Source organism: Chelon labrosus, assembly GCF_963514085.1.
Source record: "Chelon labrosus genome assembly, chromosome: 7".
In the NCBI taxonomy this organism is placed as follows: domain Eukaryota; kingdom Metazoa; phylum Chordata; class Actinopteri; order Mugiliformes; family Mugilidae; genus Chelon; species Chelon labrosus.
The window spans coordinates 4,428,550-4,455,815 of NC_140343.1; the positions used below are offsets into that span (position 1 = coordinate 4,428,550).

General features: G+C 43.8%; 1 protein-coding gene across 1 annotated transcript in view; it reads right to left on the reverse strand.

Moving 5' to 3' along the window:
• Nucleotides 1-24,617, reverse strand: part of brinp3a.1 (bone morphogenetic protein/retinoic acid inducible neural-specific 3a, tandem duplicate 1) — a 55,022-nt gene extending 30,405 nt beyond the window's left edge. Inside the window, exons 1-4 of the mRNA XM_084548756.1 lie at nucleotides 24,207-24,617; nucleotides 23,624-23,931; nucleotides 3,128-3,318; nucleotides 920-1,104 (exon numbers count right to left, since the gene is read on the reverse strand). Coding sequence (XP_084404882.1) covers nucleotides 920-1,104; nucleotides 3,128-3,318; nucleotides 23,624-23,877 — 630 coding nt within the window. The 5' untranslated portion in view covers nucleotides 23,878-23,931; nucleotides 24,207-24,617. The remainder of the gene's footprint in view (nucleotides 1-919; nucleotides 1,105-3,127; nucleotides 3,319-23,623; nucleotides 23,932-24,206) is intronic.
• Between the last annotated feature and the right edge of the window lie 2,649 nt (nucleotides 24,618-27,266).

Below are 27,266 nucleotides of genomic sequence, written 5' to 3' on the forward strand. Positions count from 1 at the left end.
AAAAATGGTGAGAAAAGTAGCCGTCCTTTTATTAGTTTGAGCAGAGGTTCTAGCCTTTAAATAGTCCCAATCCTCTCAACCAAGGACTTTAAAATATGTTTTAATAATCACACTCCGCACGTGGAGCGGGCCAAAGTTTCCCATTGAGGGCCTATTCGCGGGCTGTAAACTGCACGCGGTAATTGGTAGCGGGCGCTAAGTACTCGGTAAGTACTGACCATTGTAGCGCGTGGTTTTCTTAATTCGTTCCAATACCTATTCCCAGAAGGGAGAAGAAGTGCAATTACAATCTCAAGAAGATAAGCACATACACAGCTGTTCCAGTCAGTGACTCATAGTCTGCACATCAGAGAGCAAAAAAAAAAAAAAAAAACGAAATCAGCAGGGCAACAGAAATAATTGGTTTTGGGTTTTCAAATTCTATAAAAAATATTACACAACATTTATTAGTCTGTCAATACCTCATGATAAAGATCCCCTGGTGTTCTGTTCCCATCATATGAAATGTAGGTCAGTAAATGAATAGTGATGTTTGTAATGTCTCTAACAGGTATATATTAAATTTAGAGATTATATTCAAAGACAAAAAAAAAGAAAAAAAAAAGCTAAAAGAAAAAAAAGACAGGGCCATGACTGACCCATAATAACAGCTCCACTTGTTAAAATGAGCCAAATTTGCTGATTGTAGGGCTTCTATTCAAATGGCCCTCACTGGTCGTGATTTCATTAATCCTTTAGAGCAGGAGCTAATCAAGACCACTTGCCATGTTTTGAAAAATACAGTAATTGCACTCATCCAACGAAACCAACTGCAACAACGAAAATGGCTGTAATCACAGGTGGAAATGTCCAACAACGGGGGCAATTTAAGGCTTTGTCGATTAGTCCGATTCCGTTATCGTGTTTGACCGAAGCTTACCTTGATGGCAGTGGAGGCGATCTGGATGTGGTGCAGCTTGTGCAGGGTGCTCTCCCTGTCGATGAAGTAGGACGCGGCCAGCTGATGCAGGGCTTCCAGCGTCACAGCTGTGCCATTAGCCTCGCTCGCTTCAGACGTCCGACTCAACTTCCGCTTGTCCACGAAGATCATTAATGACTCTTCCCCTATGAGCGCGCGCACACACACACACGCACGCACACAGACAGGGGCACAGGCACAAACTGTTAATGACTCAACCCCCGCGAACGCACACACAGCGTTCTCAGTGGTGTAACGGTCAACGTTAACCCACGGACACCTGCCAGCGTTCATTTTATCGCAGCGTAAGCAGAGACTGTGGAGAAACCTAACAGCGTCGGCCAACTTTCTAATCAAGGAAGGAACAAGTGAAAGATCGAGTGGAAAATCTTTTGTAATGGGATTAGGTTTTATGAGGAATGTGGTTTTAATTTGGAGAGACGCTAGGACTAATACTACATAACTAGTGAGGATGGGTTAAGGTTAATAGATAAAGATATTTTCCATCACAATGCAGAAAAAAAAATGATTTCCAACTATCCATCAAGCTTATAGTTAGGACTGGACTGAACCACCCCTCAGTTATGCTGCTATAGGCCTAGGCTGCTGGGGGACGATGCACTGAGCACATGTCCTCTATTCTCTTCTCTCTCGCACCGAGCTCTTGTCCTCTAATTTCTTCTTCTCTATTACTAGTCATGCAATTCTGTGCTTCTACTGTATAGCATGTTGTGTGCCCCCTCCCCACCCCTCACCTGAATGTACAGTTCTCCAACCTGCCTGTTATTCTCAAACTGTCTTGTATTTGTATCATCATCAGATTTTCTTTTCTCTTTTCTGTCTCTACCCGGCCAGCCTCAAGCAGATGGGTTCCTCCATATGAGCTTAAGGTTCTGCTCAAGGTTTCTTCCTGTTATAAGGGAGTTCTTCCCTGCCACCGTCGCCTTCATGCTTGCTCTGGGGGTTTCAGGCCGGATTTTGTAAAGCATCTTGAGACAATTTGTATTGTTATTGACGCTGTATAAATAAAATTTAATTATAATTCAGAATAAAATTAAATCTGGGGATGTGTTTCCAATACTAATCAAGTGACAGGAATAATATATAATTGTATTAATATTAATTTTGTTGCAGTTGCAACCTAATGCAACCCTTTACAGTATTTCACAGTCTTTAGGGTATTCTTGGAATTATATTGTATCATAGATGTATGAAGATTCTCAGTCATCCATGTCATGGTGTGTACACCAGGTACTGTAGCTCATGTTAAGCATGCTTTAGCCACTGCATTTCTTCCCTTTTGTTTGCAATAGATAATGTGCAAGATTGTCTTTCCTATCTATTTAAACAGCGTTGGTATTCATTGCGGCTTTGAGAGTCTGTGCACAAGAGACAAAAGATGAAAAGTGCCAGAAGAGGAGCCGGGAGGAGATTGTGCACCAGATAGCCGTGGGAGCTTTACTCCACATTTCAGTACTTTAAGATCCGTTGTTACGGAAATGGAGGATATGCCGACAATTTTTTATTTTTTTTGGCAAACAACCATAAGGACATATTTTACAAGTTGAGTCTGGGAATATAAGCTTAAAGTCCTCATTCATGGCGCTAACAATTGATTTCATTCGTTTGGCGGTGATGACAAGCTCTCAGCTTGGGACACCGAAAAGAGCAATTCTTCAAATGATACCACAAACTAGTTGCGGGAGCCACCGGAACGACATTCTGAAAAATAAATCAGGAAAGAAAAATCCCTTTATCCCTTTGTAATGTGTTTTTTTTTTTTTTTTTTTTTTAGAAAGTCTTACCTCTTTGCAATTTACTACTGCATGACTGTTTTATTCAAATTGATCTTGAACAGGGGGGATTCAGAGGTGGAAAAGAAAATCCTCCAAACTCTTATAGAATAGAAATCTAATGGAAATCTCTGAGTGTTAGAAACAATTTATATATTATTTGTAGGTTTAAATTTCTTCTTCAAGGTGGAGCACTGGTAAAGTTTCTGAAGTCGTAATAAGCCCTTCTGTAGTGGAAAGGGGCTATACGGTGTGTTTGTCCTGAGCCAGGGCCAGCTGGATTACCAAACCCTCACCTTCTAACACCTTCCTCTTCCCTCGCGTTAAGCTAGGTCAGTAAAAACAAAGAGAACCACAGCCCGTGGACTTTATTTACCTCCCAGTGTAGCAGAGAGCAGGAAGTGGGTTCCGTATTTCCTGATAATGTTGTCAGTGATGGCGCTAAGACTGGGCCTCCTGCCCAGCTGCCTAATGGTCTGGAGGAACTCTGGGTCCAGCGGCAAGGAAAAGCCATTGTTCTCTTGTCTCTCCAGGGCCAAGCTGTTCACCTTCCATCGGCCAAACTCCCTGCAATGTCACACAAACACATGCTCGGCGTTAGCAAAGGCGTACAACACAAGTGAGAAAGGTTCAAGAGAATGCTACACGGACTATTGCACAATTAGGTCTTCGTTTGCGGAGTCTTTCAATCCCTGTCAAAACATGACAGGGATCTGGGAGCTGCACCGAGACATTTTCATCACAAACAAAATGCAAATACTAAATCCATCACATTGATCTGTATTTTTCTTCTTCTTGAAAAGAAGGAAAATGGAGTCTATTGTCGCAATTTTAAAGCTGACAGGACACAGCTTGCCCCCTCACAATGAGGCTCATATTCAAAACCCTTCCTTGCCAGGCGGAAAATATGATGTATGCATGACCTCTAAGTGAATCTCGTGTGCCACTCTTAAAAGATGAATGCTCTCGTGCTGTGTCTACCTCCGGCTCGGAGAATTGCTTTGCGCCGCAGCGAAAAACATTGTGTTTCGCCGCCGATTTTAAATAATGGCACAATCTTTTCTCATCTCCAGTCACTTTTCTGAGGCGCTGCGGTTGGACGGGCTGTAATCATGGACGGGAGTCTTGCTGCTTTCAGGGCCTCTTCTGGAGAGAACAGGCTTCATCTGCAGTCGTTTGATATTCAGCCCGGCCTTGGAGCATGCCAGCTGCCTTTATCTACCGAGTGCAGACTGAGTGCCGCCGCTTGATGCGTAGATTAGCGCTATTCAAATACCGCCGGTAATAAACGCGGCGCTCCTCACACCTAGCGGGGGAGAAATCGGAGATCTTTCAGCGACTTTTGGGTTGTTGACTGGTGTTTTAGGAAATAGAATCTCACATGGATTTGAATCTTACACGCAATTGAATGTGTTCTTGCTTTGCAAAGCCGCACTAGGTTAGATTTTAGTGTAACAAGAAACCCTGCTATATCAAAGAGTGGCTGCAACACAAAAGCACCTTTTTTTTTTTTTTTTTATGCCTATAAAAAAATTTCTCCCCAAATACATTTCTTGTGCTGCGGAATCATTTTAAATAATGTTAAGCTTCAAATATGAGAGTTACAAATACATCTAAAGCGGTTCACAGGGGGATGAGTTACAATCTCCCCCCTTTTGGTCTTGTGACAAAAAAAAAGTTGTACTTTCATTTTGAAGATTAACCACAGCGGAACGTGTGTTGGCTCCTGTCGGAATTCACGCGTAGATGCCAAAACAACACGGAGAGAAATGAAAGATCTAGGATGTAAAAACAATCACCAGACATCACTCAGACAGTCCCACAGCACTTGAGACACCCCCGGTGACAAGAAAAACAAAATGCATTAGTTAGGTTTGATTTGATTCCGGTTGTTTGGGAGTGAATATAAAAATACTCGTCACTGCGATACCCTCTAAAAACCTTGCTGAAGTGCTGACCGTCACGCCCGCGGTTGAATCCCCTAAGCAGAGGATCTTTACTGGATGTTACGCTCCATCTCTGTCCTCTCGTTTCCCGTCATCTGTCTACTTTTGAATCTATAAATAAGGCGCAAAATGCCCCCAAAGACGTACCACTGACAGTGTTTGTGGATGCTCACGATGGCCCACGAGACAAACTCAAATCGTGTTGCATATTTTAGAGGCACACACACTAACGCATGGACGAGCAGAAAGCTAACTTCCCCGGGCTAATCTGTCGGCAAGCGATACCCTTTAAATCCCTCCGATACGGAGAGATATTCGCATCAGAATCGAGTTTCTGTGCACTTGATGAGTTGATGTCCAGTATTCCTCATATTTTTGCCTCTGATTTGGTCTCCACCAACTCCAGGTGAAACATCCGGCTCTGTAGGTGTTAGGACGGATGCTAAATTAGTCTGCGTGCCATTCGGTGCACTAGAGACAACAGTTTTATCAAAGCTTAACAAGGTTGATGAGGGAACTGAGACGGAACAACGGTGTGAATGTGCCAAAGAAAACTAAATAACTTGCTAAAAGATGCTAAAAAAAAAAAACTCTTCTGAGTTGAGGTGATAATTCTCTGTGGGTTGATTATCAAACATGTTTTTTTTTGTTTTGTTTTTTTCTCGTTATGCCTCAATTTTGCAGGTTTTTCATTTGGGCACACAATCCTGTGTAAGATATCATCTAAGAGCACAGGATATGACAAAGTGACAGCGTGGCCTCTGCACAATTTCAACAGAACAGCCTCCTGACGAGCTGACAACTGCATGCCTGGAACTTGAGCTTATATGGCTCCTACGGAGAACAATCCCTTAAACTCTGCTCCGCTGCTTGAGTCGTCTTTACAAAGGAGGTGCCCTTCGCTCTTTAACTTTCCTGCCTGCGATCTACAGACACACGGCAACTCCCCCGTGCAAAGACGCACGCCCGTGCACACGCGTTCGCAACCCCCCCTGCAGCTGCAAACTCTAAACAAAGCTGCCCTTGCTGCAACAACTTTGCCGTCACCCAGAATACCGCACGGCCCCCACGGGTGCGGGCCTGCTGCCAATCAATTTCCCACCAATAACGATGACCCCCTGAGTCCCCCTCCCTGAGAAAAATACAAAACAGAACAGCTCATTAAGCCCTGTTTCATGTTGGTGTTCCTCCATAACGAGCGGCCATTAGTGTTTCTTCCCATCCCCGGGGGCCGGCTGCGGAGGAGAGAGACAGAGGGAGAGCTTAACCGTGATCGACACACCGCCTCACGATGCTGCTTGTCGTCTGTGGACGGTGGCACGTGCTAAGCTGCGTAAGAGTACGGCGCACATGAATCTGTTGTCCGAGGCTTCAGTTCAACCTTGCCTCTTGCATGCCGCACACATTAAGATCCTGCGTTTCGTGGGAGACTGCCGGCCCATTTCACCCTTAGCTCTTCTCAGTGAGATGCTGAATGAGTGGAATAGTCGAGCACGCACGCACACACACACTGGCGGGAAGGCTTCTATCACTCGCAGCTGCGTGCAGCAGGGGGCTCCTTGCACATCTACCTGTCAGCCCCCCCTCTGAGCGAGCCAGAGCGCCGCGTGCACCAATAGGTGAAGAGCTGCCGATCAGAGCCGAGGAGTTGCTCCCCGCTACCCCGTCCATCACGGCGCACGGTGTCTCAGATCCATCACGAGCTGCCCGAGGGCGTTTCTCGGCGCCCAACATAACAAATCAGGAAACCAACCCAGTGAATAACCTGCTGATGCAGTTAAAACATGCTACTGAGCATAGCAATGCAGACTTCAGTCAGCCCAGCACACCGCCGGCTGAGACGGCTCAGGGGCCCTGCTTCTTCTGATCTTCTGAAGGTCTGTTAAGGTGGAAATTACTGAAAATGGAGTGTTGTACTGTACAGTTTATAACAGGAGGCTGGAAAAAGGCTATAAATTGCTTTTAATTACAAACATTTGTTGTTGCATGCTTTACGTCTGCATTCTGAACAAATATCGCTCCCAGCTGCATTGTTTTTTGTTAGTTTCTTTAGGTTTTCATTGAATTATGTGCACATTGTATAATCACATGAGCGGTTACGGCAGCTTTGGCCCCGCTTTTGTTTAAATATCAGCCTCAATGTCATTCTCCGTGACTAATACTGTACCTACGGGAACATCTATGAAGTCAGACCTTCAGGCCACAGTTTGAAATCCCCTTTGAATAAAAAGCACACACGCTGCGGTCGGTATATACTGCGACAGCCTCGTTATGTCTCCTATATCACACTTGAAATCACTTCAAAGGGGATATATGTTAAAATATGCGCGTGTTCAGTTGTTTGGACCATTAGCCTGATCATCTCTGCGGCTCATTTGCCAGCTGTACACACAGTCGCATGTGACAAGCAGCGTGACGAAAAACGCAAACCTCTGGTCATCGGTTGATACTTACTAATTTATCCTCAACTGTTTTGAATATGCACACATTTTTTTTTCAAAACAGCAACTATATTACTTTTAAAAAAAAAAAAAAAAAACATTTAATTTATTTTGAATTACTCCGTGTCTGCGAGTTAATTAGCCCGGCGTGAAACGGGGCTCCATTGCAGCTCCGTGGTTCTTCTCCTTCCTGGCATCTCTTTCATGCCAATCGTGGGCCACAGTGCATTTTCATTTCAATTCACCTGAAATGAAAAGCTGAATCTGGATGTCACAGAGAAAGACAAGGAGGAACAAAAGCAAAAAAAAAAAAAAGAAGGGGAAAAATCCCGACTTCGCAGGTGTTCTGAACATTTGCATTCAGGCACCGTTTCCAACAGCGAGCTGATTGTTGCTGAAGACACTTTTCTCCCCAATTTCTGCCCAGTTTTACTCTGATACTGTATAATGACGTTAAAGCAAATATGTCCACCACCACCACTGGTCTGCATATATAAAAAAAATAAATGCACTATTTACCCACTGGGGAAACGGTGGATTGCAATCAAGGCAGTTATTTTTTTCTCCTTCTATTATATGAAGTAATTAATGCAAATTTTGAGTCATGTCAATAGTATAAAGGGGAAGACATTAATTAAACGCCTTCTTTTGTTTGATTGCCTCAGAAAAGTCTAATTTCACCTTTGACTTTATGCAGTATTAAGCCTTTTATTTAAATTACATATCTGCAAGGCATTATGCATAGGAGTTCATATTGGGTGCTCTAAAAACTACCCCCCCCTCCCCAGAGATTAGCCTATGTGCACGGACTTATCCTAATTTATTTTGTTTTGCTGGTTAGATCCTGTTCAGTGGTTACTACTCGATACCAGGGTTCACATCTTTTTTGTGAGTGGTTTTTAAACAGTGAAAGGTCTTTCTAAGGTTTTGAAAATGTTGAACACTGAATTGTCACAAGATGGTCAATGTTATTTACTTCTCCTATCAGTGGTTTTAATGTTGTGGCTGATCGGTGTATTTTCTGTTGTATTATGGGAGATGGTGTTGACCTAGAAAATTATTAGGAAATAGCAAGATTAGTCTGCAAGGCCTAAAAATGTTTCAAATGTATTTTTAGGTCTTGGGAGGATTGCATTAAATTAAAAGAAAACAGGGCAGGAAGTGTTTATTAGCGGTACCCGTTTAGATTTCTCCTCTGTGGCTTCCATGACTATGAAAAAACAAGTCACAAACAAGCAGCATTTACTTTACCTGATAGACAAACATTGGCTTATCATCAATAGGGGCTTCGTGAGAACACATTGTTGTTTTGTAGCTGGGTTACCCCAGATACCAAAATAACCCACTGTGTAAAACAGTTGGTTGATGTAGACTCAAAGTTATTTCAAGGACCTCCCCAAAGAGAATAGTGCAAAATGAGTCCTTCATGCCTCATTCAGTTAGATAAACCAAATTGCATTTATTTAGAAGACCTTGCGAACTGCAAAACTGCAACCGCTCTGCAGTTTTTCGTGCTACACTTTCTTTTTCTATCTTTGCTGCAGTTTCCTTTTTTTCCCCTTCTCCTCATTTAATCTGATTTGACATTGATCCTTCTCAATATGCGTGCGCCAATAACATCCGGGAAATGATTTTTGAAATTAAGAATTACAAACAAAAGAGGCTTTTCTTTGGAGTGGCAGCAAAAGGAGTTCGGCAGAGCTGCATCGCGAGCCTCATCCTGAAAGGCACCTTCGTCGTGGCGCAAATCAACTTTGTTAATTGAGCCAACGATGATCCCGTCTTAGCAAGAGACTGAAGTGAGAGTAAGATAGACTCCCTCTCTGGCTTTTCGACCCGCCACAGAGACAAACTGGGAAAGAAAGCAAGATCAAGGCAGAGAAAGATAGCGTAATGATGTAGTTAAAAGCCGCTGGTTGCGAACGCTCCACAGAATTGCCAGCGACAGTTTATCCAACAGCATCAAACAAACATCAGACCATTAATTTGTGAAAATCCTATTAAACCTGCTGAGAGGTCCTGCAAACAAGGCGACACGCCGTTCCCAGCTCGTTTGGAACACCTAGTAGCGTTAAAAGCGTGGAAAAATCCAAACACTGCCACCTAAAAAAAATGTGACCACTGTCATGGGCTACTGCAGAGGATTAAAACGAATTGGATTGCAATATGATGCAAAGGAAAGCAACTTAGGGAAGCCTTGAGAGGTTGAAGTACTGTACATTATGACTATTTTTTTTTTTTTTTTTTTTTTTTTTTTTTACTAAAAAGCCACCAAACTAACTTTATAGAGAAAGTGCAACTAATTGAAATTTATTTTTTTTCCCCACAGCTGGTGACACTTTGGAGCTACACTGCCTGGCCAAAAAAAAGTCGCCACTTGGATTTAACAAAGCAAATAGGTACGAGCCTCCTATTGGATAATTACTGCATGAGTGATTATCTTTCAGTTGGCAACAAGTTATTTAACCCCAACTTATGCAATGAGTAGCTTCTCATTTCTTAAACAACCATGTCTAAAGACACATCCTGTGGTCGTGGAAAAGATGTTAGATGTTTTCTCTGCTTGATGCATGCCAGTGATTTGACCCTTCTCAAACAGACTAAGTAGATTGTAGAAACTACTAAAACTGGGTTAAGAACTGTCCAACGCATTTTTAAAAACTGGAAGGATAGTGGGGAACTATCACATCAGTGTAAGAAGAGAGGCAGATGAAGTGATGCACCCATCATGCCTAGTGTCTACTGTACAAGCCTGTGGGGGCAGTGCTATGATCTGGGGTTGCTACAGTTGCTCAGGTCTAGGTTCAGCAACATTATGTGCCCAAAGAATGAGGTCAGCTGACTACCTGAATATACTGAATGACCAGGTTATTCCATCAATGGATTTTTTCTTCCCTGATGTTCACGGGCATATTCCAAGATGACAATGTCAAGATTCATGGAGATTGTGGAAGAGTGGTTCAGGGAGCATGAGACATCATTTTCACACATGGATCGGCCAACCCCATTGAGAATCTTTGGGATGCGCTGGAGAAGGCTTTGTGCAGTGGTCAGACTCTCACATCCATTTTTCACCAAGATCTTGTATTGATGATGCAACACTGGATGGAAATAAATCTGGTGACATTGCAGAAGCTTGAAACAATGCCACAGAGAATGTGTGCTGTAATCAAAGCTAAATGTGGTCCAATGAAATATTAGAGTGTGTGAACTTTTTTTTTGGTGGTGACTTTTTTGGCCAGACAGTGTATGTCACCTGTGGACATGCAAATTAGGAGACTTCTGCTTTGTTTTGTTTGTTCTTTTTGGCACGTTGTTGCATCTTTCATTCAACAGCCGGCATGCCGGCCCAAAAACTACAATAGATATCCCTGCAGAAATCACAAGTCGGACAGATGGAGGACAGGCCTTATAAGCTGTGTCTCCTCTCTATAATCGTGGGCAAAGCTAAAATACCCAGTGATGGATTGAGGAGACTTCTGTTAGTTTAGTTTTATGTATTTCACAGACATGGCTACAGGAATGATTAAGAATCCCATTGTTGCCATCAGCGCCTTTCAGACGGCAATCAAGTGTGACCTCATCCACTCTGTTTCTACGAGACGCCAAACTCTGCGCCCCCGGAGCCTTTTATTTTATTCTGGTATTGTATTTCTTGTACAGTTTTTACAACTTCTACATATTTGAGCAACTGCCACAAAGAAATATCCCTGCAGGGATTATCAAAGTTATTCTGATTCTGTCACGATGAGAATAATGTAAAAGAAAAAGAAAAAAAGGAAGGAGGACCCCAGAGCAGACGGAAACAAGGTTGGCAGGAACAGTTCAGTGCTTTCATTAGATTGGAAATAAAGGTAGACAGCCCAGTACGGAAGCAGAAAACAGGAACAAGCAAGTTACCAAATATAAGTGCGAAGAATGATGCAGCAATCTGACAAACGGCAACGGAAAGACGGCAGGTACACACGACAAGAGCTGATAGGGAGAACGGGAAGCAGGTGGGGTGGGTGTAGGAGTCAGGTCTGGGTGATTAGGGAACGAGACATGGGAAATCAGGTTGTGGGTTTGGGGAGTCAGGTGACTAGAAGCGGCAGGAAAGTCAGAAGACATTCCGAAAGACGCATAGTGGCAAAAGACAGAATGAAATTAACATGGCATAGACAGGAATTGTGTCTTCTTTCTTTTACCATTCCAGGATCATACGGAGTCAAAGCGTTGAGTCAAACTAACATAAAGTAAACTTGGATTAGTGTTTATTAAAGATTGCCATGTGGCCTTCCATTGACAATAAGATTCAAGAAAATTCTCAGACCTGTGCGTGGCTAAAAACCATATGTAACTACATATAATTTACAACTTTTCTGTTTTTTTTTTGCACTTTTGAAATGAATTAGAATGTAATGCATTAGTTTTTTTTTTTAAGTTGCAGATGTGCTGCTAGAAAGACTTGGTTAACCTTTGGACAAGCCAGAAAAAGCAAATATTTCTGTTAAATTGAACCGACCATTTGCTGCTGAAGCCAAACTGAGACATTTTCAACCATTACTTTAAAGGAGTTGATTGACTGTTGCAAAAATAAATAAATAAATACATAAATAAATTGTTACAGACACTATCCAGCCAGACACAACTGTATTGCCATCCATCCACCCTGACCTCCTCCCAAAGAACACTACATCTTCTTCTTCTACTTTGACGAGCTTCATTTTTCTGGGTCTCTTTTAAAGGAATGGAACGAATGTTGTATTGACACTAAACGGTATCTTGATATGTAGCTCATAGTCAATGTAAATATCCAACAAAGGTTCAAAAAAGGCAACTGGACTTGTAGAGTTTTGGAGAAGGATGAGTGGTGAAACGTCTTCTCCAAAACTCTACAAGTCCAGTTGCCTTTTTTGAACCTTTGTTGGATATACCATGGCCTGGATGACTGAGAACCTTCACAGACATAGTCAATGTAAAAATAAAAATGCAATGGTATTTCTACAGCTGTAATGGTAACACTCAGCTTTGAAAGGGAATCTAACCTTAGCGACATTGTTACAAGACTGCCGGTTTCATGATGCACCACAAGTTCCAATCACACTCTTCCAATCAGCTCCCACCAATGTTCATGTTACGGCGCTAACACCTAACTATTTTCATTTGCTCTGGGTATCACGGTTTTAGGATCTTTAGTACTGAATGTAAAGCTGTCAAACCAAACCTCTGTCAACTCTATTTGCTTCAAAGGCTCGGCTCAGCTCTTCCAAAGAGCCGAGACAACCGATCTAGTGGTAGGGTTTCTACACCGAACGAAGCAGTAAAGTGGTTCATATGTCATAAATCACGTGACCGGCATAACCACGCATTGGCCCAGAGCTTCGCTGCAACTGCTTCATATTATGCACGGCGTAATAGACCTCTTTTACTGTTACCCACGCATTAATCAAAACCAGATTAGATGAATGACGGAACCACAGAAAATTAAATGAAAGTGGTTTTATTTCTTTTCTTGGCTGTAATTATTCCCATGCTAACACTGTTGCAAGACAGCCAAGAGGCCGTCACAAATGGTTGAAATGACAATAAAGGTTTCAACCAGCGGGGGGTTTTTGTGCACACAGAGGCTCGAAAAATGAACCTTTTTTTTTTCTTTTGAACCAACTGGATGGAAAGCTTCATCTGGTAATCACTAGAAGTAATGTGGGTGCATTTGTGTGTATGTACAGTATATGCATCCGGTTTATGCTGAGTTCGGGGACACTTGCCAGACTCAACATCAGTTAACTGGAGATGGCAGGTGCAATCTGGGGAAAAAAGCCTCGTCCCCAGTGATTGCTGGGTCAGTAGTTAAGGCTGAGGGGTTAGGCAAGTACTCCTTATGGTTAGAGTAAGTATCAGAGAAATTATTCTTTATTAACACGACAAAAGTAAAGTAAGACAGTTCGTGTGTAGAAAGCAACCATCCTTGTTGCTCAGATTTTTATAGAAGCAGAATATTTTCCTTCCAAATATGAAAAACAAAACCGCTTCCTTGATGCCTCTGACTGAAGTGATGGCGTGCTGTTATTGACCAACATAACCATTTCTAGCCACTTTACACCTTCTCAAAGGAGCCATCAGTATACAAGAGATGCAGTTTTCTTTGTCCAGTTTCTTTTAAGCAAGGCTTCACAATTTACACGAATCTCGGAAGAAAAGGAAAACTCGCCATTTATTTTCCGTTTTTACCTTATTTTAGCCTATCGAGGCAATTTGAGCAGACCCAATCTCGTGAAATTGTGAAATGCTGCACGATGTGAAAAAGAATCAAATAAATAAAACGGGTAATGTTCAGTGGTGGAGCAGGGTAAGTTTTGTTTGAAAAATGCAATCGCTGTATCGATTTGTGGCTTCCGTGAATATCACTGCACCTCTGATAAAAAAAAAACAAAGCAAGGGCAACTCGGAGAGAGCGCCGTGATGATTTGCAGCAGGCTTTGCTGTCATGAAGACTGCTTATCCCGTTTGTACTGCAATTTGTCATAACACTGTTGACAAGAGGCTGCTCCTCGCACACAAAGGAAGGAATGCCTGGAAACGCATTGTCTACATAATGAGGCGTGTACATACTGTTAATACACACCGCGCACACACACTTGAACACCACACAATACGTGCAGACCTATTATGGCGGCAATTTTTTTTAGTAGAAGCCTGTTACACATGAAACGCAACAACGTGCAAACAAAAGGATAAGGCTAAATGTGGAATAAAATATTAATAAACCAGTTAAACAATGCAACGGACAGATAAAAACACACCGTAGGGGGGACTTGGTGGTAAAATCTAACTATTTAGAACAGTGGTTAGTTTTCCAAGCACGTAAAACAGACCAGCACCCCGATGGCAACTGAGAAAATTCAATTCTGAGGACATGTCCAGAGGAAAAAATGCGTGCTGTTTCCGGAAAAAGGATTTGTTGCTCACAAAGATAATTCACATCTCTTTGTTTCACGCTGGTGATCTTAGAAACAGCGTGAATAGCATTGTTAAAATCCGTTCCGACCTACTGTGAGGCTGTGAAAACCGGCAGATAAAAGAAGGAGACTCAATAAAAAATACAAAATAAAAGATTGATAAAAGCAGCAAAGAACAACACAAGTGACAGAAAAGGAGTTTAATATGCAGAGATGAATTCTCTGTTGTCCCCTCGCTTCGAAAAAAGGTGATCGTTTGAAAAGAGTCCCCACGTATTTGTGTGAAGTAACCACTTCCACACTTAGCGCACATCTAAAATCAATGAACAGCTCCTCGGTTCTAGAGACGTTTATGTCGAAAGATGTCATGCCAGGGAATGAAATCAGTGAGAGCATTCCCGCGGTCTGGTTCAGAACCGCGGAGAAGGGTCAGCGATGCGGTGTTGTCAGAAAATAGTTGGCCTCCTGACAGCGTCCCGTAAGTGTACATAACAAAGAGTCGGGGCGAAAGGACACATCCTCGCGGGTCCTCCGTGGACACGGACTTTCTTGTCTTACAGAGAACCGATGGTTTTAGTAAAGGGTTTAGCCGCCTTTCACACTCTGAAGCTGAAATCTGCGATACAAGCTGATGAGACGATTTGAAATTGCAGTGTGACCTATTAGATCTATCTTAAAAGAAAATGCAGCTACAGCATGTTGAAAGCCTTGAAGTCTGCAAAAAGAAAGCTCGTATGAGAGTCACCATCTCCTAAATCTTAATTTTCTAGTTTCTTTCTTTGAACAAATCATCAAACATCATATTCTGTAGCTCTGCACGCACGACCACGTCAGCAGATACGAACTTAAGCAAGTTCTCAATAGTTAAACCCTTTCTCGGTGGAGGAACCATATATGGTAACTTCAGCACACACTTTAAATTGCGTCCCTCTCAGTGAGGTCAAGAAGCATGTGGTTTCCACCCAGCCAATCAGTGAAGATCAAGGCAACATTCTCAGGCAAAATCCATAGACTGTATAAAGCTGGACGGTGGAACTGCTCCTCAAAAGTGAAGCCAAAGCAAGTAGAGCTCCCCCTGGTGGCTGGCTGCAGTACAGGTCATAAGCTCCACCCCCTCCATGTTAGTGGATGGGACATGGGCAAAACTAAAACGCTAAAATACACGTCAAATATTTTTTTTCTTTCAAGGATGTTTTCTGTCATTTTAGGTATTTAATATAATACTGATGCATGTTCAAGAGTCCAAGTTTGTAAATAAGTTTTGTTTTAGTTAGTTATTCGACACTATAGAAACAGGATGTGACATAATGGCGGCTACCAGTTGCCATGCCAACTGCTCTGTAAGTGAGAGTTGTAAAAAATAAATAGAATAATAAGTACAGTGCATAGTCCAGTATTTCTTTGCAACTGGCGGAGGTAGGGCATGGCGCAGTATTAATGAAACAAAAACGCGACTGAATCTAGAGGAAGTGCGGTCAGGTCATCGATAACGCGGCTACGTGTGGCTCCACTCTTGGACCGTACTGCGCAGACTGTGGCTCCAAACTCGCAGGATGCTGCCGCCCATATCCCCGGGAAAATAGCGTCAGTTTGGCCAATGCAAGGAAGTGGGGACGCATTGTCCATATTTATATACGGTCAATGGTCAAATGTGGTCTGCAAAGTCCACCTATGCATGAACGCTTACATACCATTAGTGGCCTAATGTTGTCTAATGTGTATGTTGACAAGCATCTGAATCAGAGTTGATATTCTAATGGTCTAAATATGGTCTAAAGAGCAAGGAACCATATATGGTAACTTCACTGACCTTGATTTTACTTTCCATGAAAGTAAAAAAGTCATCCCATGCCCTACAATAACACGCTAGGGGTGAAATTTAGAATTTCCAAGTATTGCAATGAGTGACCTATAAAGGGTTAAAGCTACAGTGCAGAACATTTGTACCCCTCCCCCTCCTGGTGGTGAGAGTAATTACGCAAACACACGTGAATATGACACAACCCTGCAATCTACAGCACTCTGCTTTCCGAGCTCCTCAGCGTGGAGAAACCACACCAATGGTAATCCGTCCTTGTCCTTGATATCGATCGCTTTCTTTTTTAGACTGTAGTTCTTCTTCTGAACACTTGAGTTTTTTTTTGTTTTTTACCAAGGGCATCTTAAAGTTTTCTGGGTCACTTCATAAGTTCTTTTATTCTTCCAGACCCCAAAGCCCTCGAATTTACAGAATCTTAATTGAATTGTTGTCTTTCCACAATAGGCTCCATGACACTCCTATAGTTGCTGTGGGCTACTCTGTCTCTGTCGTATTCAGCTCTGGAAAACGGTAATTTCTGACTGACATAAAATGCATCACCACCTGTGCAGGAATACAGGAATACTGCGAAATACAAAGAGATTCCCCTGGGTCTGATTCGCACTGTGTGAACTCGTTTGGTGAGGGCTCGAACGTCGCAAGACATTCATTTATATGTAAAAATCCCACACTGCAGCTTCCACAGTACATCGACCCACTCGAACTTGAATCAAAACATCTGAACTGTTTGGAAACGGCAACTCGACATTCTCTCTTAAATTGTACACATTTCAATCGCAAAGCTGCTTTGAAAAACGTTGCCCTTCGAGCGAGGCAATATCTCCCGTCATTTGTTTTCCGAGCAGGTTCGGCAAAACTGGATTTATAACCTTTCTGATCCGAGAGCTGCTCAGTAAAACGCAATCATAACACACAGTGCCGGTCAATCATTGCGCTCCAGTTTTGGGCATCAAGGGGCAGCGTCGCACGCCGCAGTTTGACTTGAGTAGTCACAGGACATTGTCGGCAACACATCCTAAAAATATTTCCTCCTTGGTGTCTTTGTGGAGAGGTCAACAAGCCAACAAAATGCCGGCAATGACTCTGCTGAAACTGGTTTACGCACCCGGTGATCATAGCTCAGGCCATCCATACCAAATTAACTCCCACACTCATGCGGAGTCTCATAAAAGCTGCTTTCATGGACCTCTGGCCCTGATAACTCCCCCCCCCTCCCTCGCACATCACACACTTGTCAGAAGCCATAAGCTCTGCACTCAACGATGTCTCTGATATTGCTGCTGGTGATCAAGAAGAGGAGGCTGCTTCGCTTCTGTCCTGGAGACACATTCAACCTCGGACTGGAGGACGACAGACGGAGGTGTCGCCGCCGCATATTTCACTGAAAAAGCCGGCCAGGCTTTCCTACGCGGAGCTTTATGAAACTGTGTCTCGGTGGATGTGTTCACTAATGTCTGCGGAGAAGCTTTATGATTTCCAGACACCAATAAAATGTATTGATAAAAACAAACAAAGGCCGTCGCAGGGAGGATGAACAGCCGCTGCCTGGAAATATACTCTACAGCCAGCGCCACAAGGTCAGATTTGTATGTCAGGAGAGTGGAGCGGGAGAGGGGAAGTGCCGGAATGAGCTCTGAATTTAAAGAAACACAGCACAACGCTAAATGAAGCGTGAAATGAATCAACTGTAGCCAATTATCTGTTTTTATTGGCAAGGCAAAAAAAAGTCAAAGGAAAAAGCCTCTGTGTGATTTCCTGACAAGGAGACACTCAATGTGCAGCTAATAATGAGCAATTGTGACGTTATGCTCTGAAAAACTTCACAGGCGCCAGAATATATGAAATAAACATCGAGGGCACTGCTCATGTCGCTTTTTTTCTCACCGACAACTTTGCTTTCTTTCAAATGATCTGCCAACTTTTTTCTGATTCCGGTTGGTTCTGCAATCACAATGGCTAAATAGGTCATGGGAGATGAAGCGTGCAACCCTTCTAGCAGGAGGTCACCGTTACCATAATGTCTCATTCGACAATTTTCCGATCTGCCATCTCGATGATGATGATTTGAATGGAAGCCGTTCCATTTATTAGAGTTGCGGGAGTTTTGACCGCTTTTAAAAGCCACTTTCTGTGTTCATGGACACATACACCGATCAGGCATAACATTATGACCACCTTCTTAATATTCTGTAGGTCTCCCTTGTGGTGACTCATCAGAGAATTGACATGGGCCTTCTGAGGGTGTCCTGTGGTGTCTGGGAATAGAATGTTTTTAGTGAGGGGGGGGCTTTGGATCCTATGGGATGAGTTTTGAGCTGTTCCTAAAGCGCTTTTGTGTGTGTGTCTGTGTCAGGCTGCATCCTGCTGGGGATGGCTGCTGCCATCAAGGAGTGTCATTGCTATGGGGTGGTACAAGATGGTCAGAGTTATTCACTTCACCCGTCATAATGTTATGCCTGATCGGTACATTTGCCATATTCTTTCATGATACTACCCTCAGACATAGGGTTCTAGTCCTCTTTGGCACCTTGTTATTTTTACTCACATTTCACTCTCTGTTTTCTTTTGTCATGTTTTCCCATCGTCACTTTTCTTTCAGTCACTCCTTAGTTAGATTTATGCAACAAAAACACCTGGTTATGTTCTGGTTTGGACACAGCATTACATATTTGTAAGAGAGAATTTTAATCCAGAGAGACAAATGTAGAATTCTGTATCCGTTTCCCAAACTCCCGTGAGGTCGGACTGTAAATTAAGAGCGCGGTCATGGTTGAAAGTAAACTTTGCATTTTAATTTAACACTGCACTAACCGCCATTTTGCTCCAGTCTGATGCAGAAAAAGAACAAATACTCAACATTAATATACCAGTCAAACCTTCTGCTCAGTATTCTGTGCACTGTAGCCTGCATGAACTTGTACTGTACATGACCAGAGATAACTCGAGAAACATAAAGAATTTGTCTTCAGATAAGACTACATTTTTACATATGAAGTCTTGTAATCACCACATTTGCAAATATTGTGCATTGCACGCTTATTTAATACCATGCATAGGGTGTCATGTATTTTTTTACATGTAGGCTATGGCGATAATGACGTGTCAACCTTTCCATTCACTGGCGGGTAACTAAAACTCTCTATTAATAAACTGCATTTATTTGCATTTGTCTGACATTTGCATTAAATCGTTAAATCTGCCGCTGGCACCAATAAACTCGTGCTCTTCTTTTAAGCAACGGAAACTCTGAGCCGATTGGTCGTATTTGCGAACAGCACGATTACGCCAATTGCACTCCAGTCATGACTCCATACGAGCTGTGCATGCAAGTACCGCTCGTCTAGAATCAACTCTTCTATTGTGACACGACAGAAGGTGCACATATAGTAATTCTCCCTGTTCAGCAAACCTTCATGCTGCACGCCAAGTTGCAAAAAGCAGATGAAGTCAAATCCATTACTTTTTAATTGCACGTCCTTTGATTTGACAAAGAATAGCTTATGTTCATAGTAAATAAGTAATATGGTATGTGTGCCCATGTCTGAGATGGTGAGAGGTTTATATTCATCAAATGAGTTCATGTGCACACATAGTATTTGCTATTGTACGGTTTAAAGTATTGTGTTGTATTGCAGCACATTAGGATATTAAGTTCTCTTCACGCCTAATGTTCTCGCCTCTATTCTTTATTTTTTTTTTAATTCTCATTTCTTATGTTGTCTCCTATTCATTGCTTTTTCACTGTAGTTGTATACCCATTTATTCCATCCCATTTCGTAATCTCTTTTAAATGTGCTTTCCCATCAAAAGCTTTCAGAGCACAATAGCGAAGCCATAAACACGAGACAGACAAAGCGCGGCGTCCTAAGCTAAATGACAGGTATTGTAACATCGTGCCTCTCCACAACATATTCTCCGCAAACATGGAGCCTGCGTGTAATTGAAACACTAATCACTCTCGCGATCACAAGAGACGACTCCCCGCATCAAATGAAGCCGGCGCAGTAGCCAACGGGCCGACAGGAGGGAAGAGAGGAGAAAACACGGGAGATGAGGCGTGATGTAGAAGTTATGGCCCATGAAGAAGAAGAAGTAGAAGAAGGAGGGAGGAGGTGACATTTTGACTAATATGCCGCTGTCTGTCGGATGTGGCTCGACGGCACGCGAGAAATCAAGGAGCTGGAGCTTCTCACACTCGCGCAGGCTTCTTGAATTATTAAATGAAACACGCTTTTGTTCATTTTACACTCATTTCAACCTCTGATGCACGCGTGAGCGCAAGCTGCACCAAAAATAAATAAATAAATAAATAAATAACGATCTAATTTAATCCCATGGAACCAGTGTGAACAACAAAAAAAAGAAAGAAAAAAGAGCAGTCAAAAAAAATGACGTTAATTGCTTGGGTTGTGTTTTTCCCTCAACAACAGAGAGGTGCATGTGCTTTGACAAGGAAAGGAAACACGGAATCAGCAAGCAGCAGCTTTCAGTAGAAAATAAAAGCCAAGATGTGAGAGAACGAATGAATGAAAGAACAGGTATTTTAAAACTCCCCCGTCATAACAGGTGCATTTGTCTGCGATCACGGCGGATGTAATATTGTTAAGTGCATCTCTGTGTCTGCTCCTCGCTGCTCTTGGACTCACTGAATCCATTCGTTTATCACTTCCATTACTGCATTTGACCAGACCTTGAAAAGGGAAAACTTGTCTCGCTCGGAGGATTCGCCATCTGAAAATCACTTTTTTTTTTCTTTTTTTTTTTTAACAGTCTTTCACATTAAACTGCTGCGGCACAAGAACTGTAAAATCTTTAAGCTTTTAAACCTGCATCAGACAGAAGATGAGCAATTGTTGGTGTAAAAAAACTGAAACGCTTTACTGCTCTTGAATAATACGCCGTTGAAATTTCATTTAAAATAAAAGGAATTGTAATTGTAAATGACTACAATCTGTTCTGGTGCAGTGGCCAGCCAGCAGGGGGAGATAAAGCCGCGGTCCCTCTTCTCTTCTTGCTTCTCATTCTGTACTCCAACTCCTCCAGTACTCCCCCTCGTCCTCGACTCCCTCTCCCCTGCCCCCTGACGGGAAAGGCCAACTGAGCTCTGGAGAATATTTATGAGCGAGGGAGAGCAATTGGTTTGAGATCATTCCACAAAGGAGGGAGCGACGGGGGGGGAATGGGAGGGAGGGAAGGAACGAGAGAAAATGTGAGATAGTCATGGAGATAAAGGCACAGACAGACAAAGGTTGGAATTTAATGTTTTCATTTAACCTTCTTTTAAACCGGTGGATAATTAAGACTAATCTCTTGCCGTCTCACGTGCTCGTGCTTGTATGCGGGGCTGCGGGAGCACAATCCGCACGAGCACCGAGGAAAGCTGTCCAAATTAAGGACATTTAGGCTGCTCCTCCTCGGTCCCACTCGAGACCAGTTTGAGGTTTGGGCTTGAATTGCAGCGAGGATTGGTGACAATTTGAGAGGCGATAACGAGACTTTTACTGACTCATAAAGGGCCGCAAAGTGTCTGCGAGAAGCGGAGCGATGCTGTTGATCAATACAAATGACTCTAAGAGTGTTTCGCCTGACTTTTTGGGGGCTTTTAAGATTCACAAGTCTATTGTGGACCAAAAAAAAAAAAAAAAGAACGAGAACAGCTGCACAGCCCATTTCAGTTTGAAGCCACTTCTGATGTCTTCAGTTCTCAGCGTCCTCGACTGCTCGGCAATGGATGACAGTTCCAGAAGTGCAAGATATTTAAAGCCTGAAAATGCTTGTTTTCCAAGCCGAGGAAAGCAAATGACAACGCCGGCGCATAAATTCACCTTTTAGCGTGATGATATTTCACCTTTTCACTTGAGTTTCTGTTGGATTTTTGCACTAATTAGCCGGCACTCTCTTATATTTCAAAGGAAACCGTAAAGGCCACCGTTGCCCAGTGGGGAAAGAACGTTATAGACTTGTCAAGAGTGCATTTCCAGATATTTGCTGATAGAGGTCAATAAAAGTCATAGTATAGGTTACAGAATGCTAAAAAGGGCTTAGAGCTACATCTCTGCAAATGGAAATGGTGGGGAAATGGCTGCGCGAGTTTAAGTAATGTAAGACTGTTAATCATGTGCATGCAAATATGTGCTCTGTTTCCACGCCTTGGGTGCGGTGCAGAAAGAGCAGGAGAGCTCAGAGCAAGAGCAGGTATGAAGACATCCGGAGAAACGGAGGGAAAACGGCAACGGATGGGCAGCGAGGGAGGAAATGATGGATGTGTGGAAGCCAGCAGCCCTACATTCTCTATCTCTGCCTGGCATTGTCACCCCCGTCAGCTGCTAAATGCCACTGTCAGTCAGCCCTCTGTTCGGCTGGCAAGAGCCGCTCCGCTGCGCGGCCGCGGACACTCCCGACATCACTCTCATCGCAGGAGTATCAAAACACTTACCTGGACGCACAGAGACAAACAACAGGCACTCAAGTTTGCACACCGAGTTCCACAGCACCCTCGAAAGAGAGCCGGCTGCTGTCGTCGCCTTCTGTAAAGCTAGAGCGTCGACGTCTCGTGGAATTAGAAAAGGCTTTTTCAAGGCTCAAGGTTTCCACTTGGGAAGCCTCTCGAGGAGCTTTACACCCTGAAGTCGAGTTTGTGTGATGCACGTATTGTCCTGCATGCACGTATTAGGTTAACAAATTGCAAACCAGCACGCACACATAAGACTTCACACTGCCTATTGAACATTACTGAGAGACACTGAACCACTGCCTAATGGTATATTAACAGTCTCAGCTTGAGTTTGGAGAGTTGAGACTCTGGGAAATACCAGCACCAACCCATGCATGTATCAGTGCTAACTACCAACAAATGAAGCCTGCTAGGTACAGTTTAGGCAGCAGCTGTTACATTTTTCTAGACGGTTAACCATACAAAATAGCAAACTTGTCATCCTTTCTCTTAAGATGCAAGGTTCAGAATTGCAAATCCACGTGCAAAACACTGCACAGAAAGAGCACACTGTGCATGCATGTGTATTCCAGCTAAGAGCTGACGAATATCCTGTGCACACACGGATGTTTGTCCCTTGAAATGCAGTGTTGTGTTTTGTCTTTTGTCTTTTTTTTTTTACTGATAGCGCTCTTGTCACAAGGAAAACTGAAGAAAAACGACATCAGACGTCACGGCGAGCTTTCAAACAATACCCCGCTGCTTCCGAGCGCACACCCACCACACTCCACACCGCACACTTCTGAAGCCTTCCTGTCTACCCACCGTCACACATCAACTGGCTCAGTCAGATATCTGTTATATCCCACTGCTTCGCCCAAGCCCTCCTGCGGTATCTCCACTTTGAGTTTCCACTGATATGCAGCATTCTGCGAGTTTGTATCGCGCCCGAACCATATGTCTGCGCTGCCCACAAAAAGGGGAAGCTGGCAGTCGCGCCCAGAGAAGCTTGCGTCGAGACAGAATGCATTCAGAGGCTTTCATTTATATGCAAAACTCCACTAAGTAATCTTCTCAGTGCTTTCATCCCACAGTTTGCCACCTACTAAATCTGCATCTTTTATAGTGTAAAGAAAAGTAAAGCGTGATCTCTTGCATGGATTTCTAAGGCTGTTTTCCTTTCATGCGAGGCCACAAGAATCACAGCACAGCCTGTCTGGATTTGGCACATCTGGCACCTCAGGTTCGCAGACCGTGCACTCATCGCCGACACTTTTCCCACCGTCTCTCACCTGTAAATCTTGTACTTGGTTGTGAATCCTTGCTGGTAGCGCTCTGAGAAATCGACAAACTCCTGCGAGCTGTGAAAGGGACCCTTGTCCGACAGGAGCCAGCCCAGGGGCCCAGTGGAGCCGCTGAAGCCGGCCCCTCCAGAGTCCGCAGCGCTGGCCCCTACAGACAACCAGCTCAGGAGCAGGCTTAGTGTTAACCACTTCCATAGAAACATGAGGGCCGCCAGTCTAATGGAGATGCACGGGCCACTCATGCTGCTTCCCCCGGCCCCGGTGACTCCTCATTCTCCCTGCACTCCCGATGAATCCTGCTGGAATGGGGAGAGAGAGAGGAAGAGGGGGGCTTGAGTTGAGGCAGGGTGGACACAAGACATTCAGGCTGCAGTGTTGGTTTGGGTGTGAGATGTATGAAAGGTGAACGAAGAAGGCTTCATTTGTCCGAGGGTCAGAAATCATAGCAAAGTGATTCTATTTTCCGAGACAGTATCTGTAGCCAATGTGGTATACATATGAAAATGATATGAATGTGATGAACTGATATAGCTGCTATATTTCTATTTCAATTCAACGATGCGCATTTTACCTTATTCTGTAAGTAGTGTGGTCCGTGACTGGTTAGAATTAGTCTCCGTAAAATCCCCTGATAGAACCGTGAAGTTGGGTTCGGGTGGGCACACAGACGGGACAGCATTTGAAGAAAAAAATTACTTTTTTTGTGTTGTTTTGTTAAAATGGACTGCCACAAACGCAAAAAGAACGGGCAGTCAGGGGCTGCGAAACAACTTGAGCGAAACAGAGGATGACATCCAATCTCATCGGAGCGTGCTCCTCGTTTCCAGCGGCGGCGTATTTCCAGCGGAGAGACCTTCGACGATGCGCAGCAGATAATGTAAGTCCTCTCCAGCGGAATGAGCCGCAGCGGACGCTTCCAGAGGGTCAAACCTTCCAGGTGGCTTGATTGTTTCAGCGCGCCGGCCACGGTCTGGACGCTCGGTGAATGCGTCCCGGACCACCCGCACACTGCGAGAAGCGCGGTCAGCTGCCGTCCACCCCTAACTCATTTCTGCTCCTGATTTGGAGAGACGCGCTCGGGGCGCATGCAGGGCGCACGGAGAGCTGCTGACGGTGCCTGGTCTCCCTGCGCACGGAACGTGTGAATGGCATTCGGGTCTCTCTCTCTCTCTCTCTCTCTCTCACTCACTCTCTCTCGCTCTCCTGTACGATGCCGCCGCAATTTAATTTATTCCAGCAGCGAGCACCATCCCGGTTGGCTGGGACGTAACTGGAGGAAGTGAGAGGAGGAGGAGGAGGAGGAGGTGTTCAGAAAGGGGGGCAGGCTGGATGTGAGGGGATGGTCAGGGGATGCTGGTGCCTTGGAGTCGGATGCCTCGTTTTTAGAAAACCGACAGAAGTCACCTGCAGCTCAGATTAAGACAAATTAAAGAGGCAAGATGGAGAAAAAAAAAGGGACAAACCAGGAGGAAATGTCAACTTTAATAAATCCGGGTCTTATTTTCCCCGTGTAATTCTGCTGAAAAATGGTAAAAGCCATCCTCTAATAAAGAGGGGAATGTAATCCCTCTTTATTAAGAAAATTAAACCTGGAGTTTAAACATATTTGGGCAAGTTGCGTAAAGAAATGACCCAGAAAAAAAAGAAAAAAAAAGAATTATCATTAATATTCTGGGGCTATAGACTCAGTCCTCTAAATGAAGACTGTAAAAGAAAAAAATGGATATTGTCAGACTGTAAATGAATCCGGAAAAAGTTTCGAATTATTCCAGTAATGACTTTAATGATGACTGTGGTGGCGATGAGGACGATCATCGCGAAGAAGAGGAGCAGGAGGGGTATATCCATCCCCCCCTTCACCCTACCCGCGGTTATTCTCGTTATCTCCCCATGCCCTCTCCCCCCTCTCTCTCCCTCTCCCCTTCCCCTGTAGGATAATCATCACTTTCACCATCAGCAAACTTAATTAGATCTGCTCCATCCCCCGCTCTATCCGCGCCTCTTGTGCGTCGGACACCGAGCGCGGATCAGAGGAGAGGGGAGCAGGCGTTACGGAGGGAGGGCTGTGCGCCGCCTTTCAGCTCCTCTGTAGACGTTCAAAGGGAGGTTTTTACACAGGGATTGGATTAGAGAAATGAACACCATTGAGTCGCGAGATTCGCTGGGCTCCCAAACTCAAAGAGGAGCCCAAATCCCGTGGCACAGCGACTCGCAGATTCCGGAGTGAAAGAATGAGTTGATTTGTCTCGGTTTCATCATCCCGTTTTGGGATTGGGTGCCTTTTCTTCTGACCCTGCCCTGCAGCCACGACGGCTTGAGAAGGACATCTACCTAATAAGAACAGTCAGAGTAACCCCTCTGTCGAGTAACACTAGGCAACAGACCAGTAAGTGTTCATCCGGGCTGACCATTTAAAAGTTAGTCTGCAAAACACGGGTTCAACTTTTTTTTTTTTTTTTTTCCTTTTAAAGCTCTGAATAAAATATGATTTTTAGTGGAGGTGGTGTCATGGCTCGTTACTTCAATGGGTTCACATAGCATTTAGGTAGTGTTTCTTTTTTTTTTAGAAGGCTGTTTTCAGGTTTCAGAGCCCCTCAACTCATAGGAGCAGAGTGGAGGTGCCCACAGCTCATATTTACAATTTCAAATAAATCATTCATCAGTTTGAGTGCGCTTTTGTGCGCAAGAGTAGATGTGCGTAGGCTGCTGTAGCCTGCACACAAGCCTCCTTGTTTATTTCTTTTTTAGCAGAGACGGGCCGGGCAGCGGAATTGATTGCCAACTGATGGAACATCAGGTTGGCTGCGTGGACCAGATGAAAACCGAGCGCAATGAGAGAGGGGGAAAAAAGAAAAAGAGGGGGGGGGGAGAGAGAGAGAAATGAAAGATAATGTCACAGCAAAGCGCTCATTAAAGCTCCGGAACTGTGCATGGGATGTGTAGGTCACAGTGGCTGAGCGGTGACCTGTAACGAGAAGTCATCCCTTGAGGTCACGGTAACCAAAAGACTGCACAACCAGAGCGTTGGGAATTGCATTGCTCCGGCATATGTTTTAAAAATTGAAAATAATGAACAAATGTTACTTGGAATTTTTGCACTTTTGTACTGTATGCACAAGTGGCCATTTCTTTCTTTCTCCTACTGTTGGTTAACTTCTCCTGAAAGAAATTATCTTTATGACAGAATTAATGGACATTAAATGCATACAAACATACGCCAATCAGGCATAACATTATGACCACCTGCCTAATATTGTGCAGGTCTCACTTGTGCCTCCAAAACAGTTGTGACTCATCAGAGAAAGGACATGGGTCTTCTGAGGGTGTCCTGTGGTGTCTGGTAAAAGAATGTTATTAGTGGGGGACCTTTGGGTCCTATGGGTGGAGTTTTGAGTGTCATTGCTATGGGGTGGGTGTGCCCGGTCTGGTCTAGGTGGGTGCTACATGTCTAAGTAACATCCACACCAATGAATGCCAGGACCAGAAGTTTCCCAGCAGAACACTGAACTGTCACAAGATGGTCGATGTTATTTACTTCTCCTGTCAGTGGTCATAATGTTGTGGCTGATCGGTATAAGCCATAGATTGCATGATGCATATTCGAATACCTCGAATTTAATCGTGTCAAACG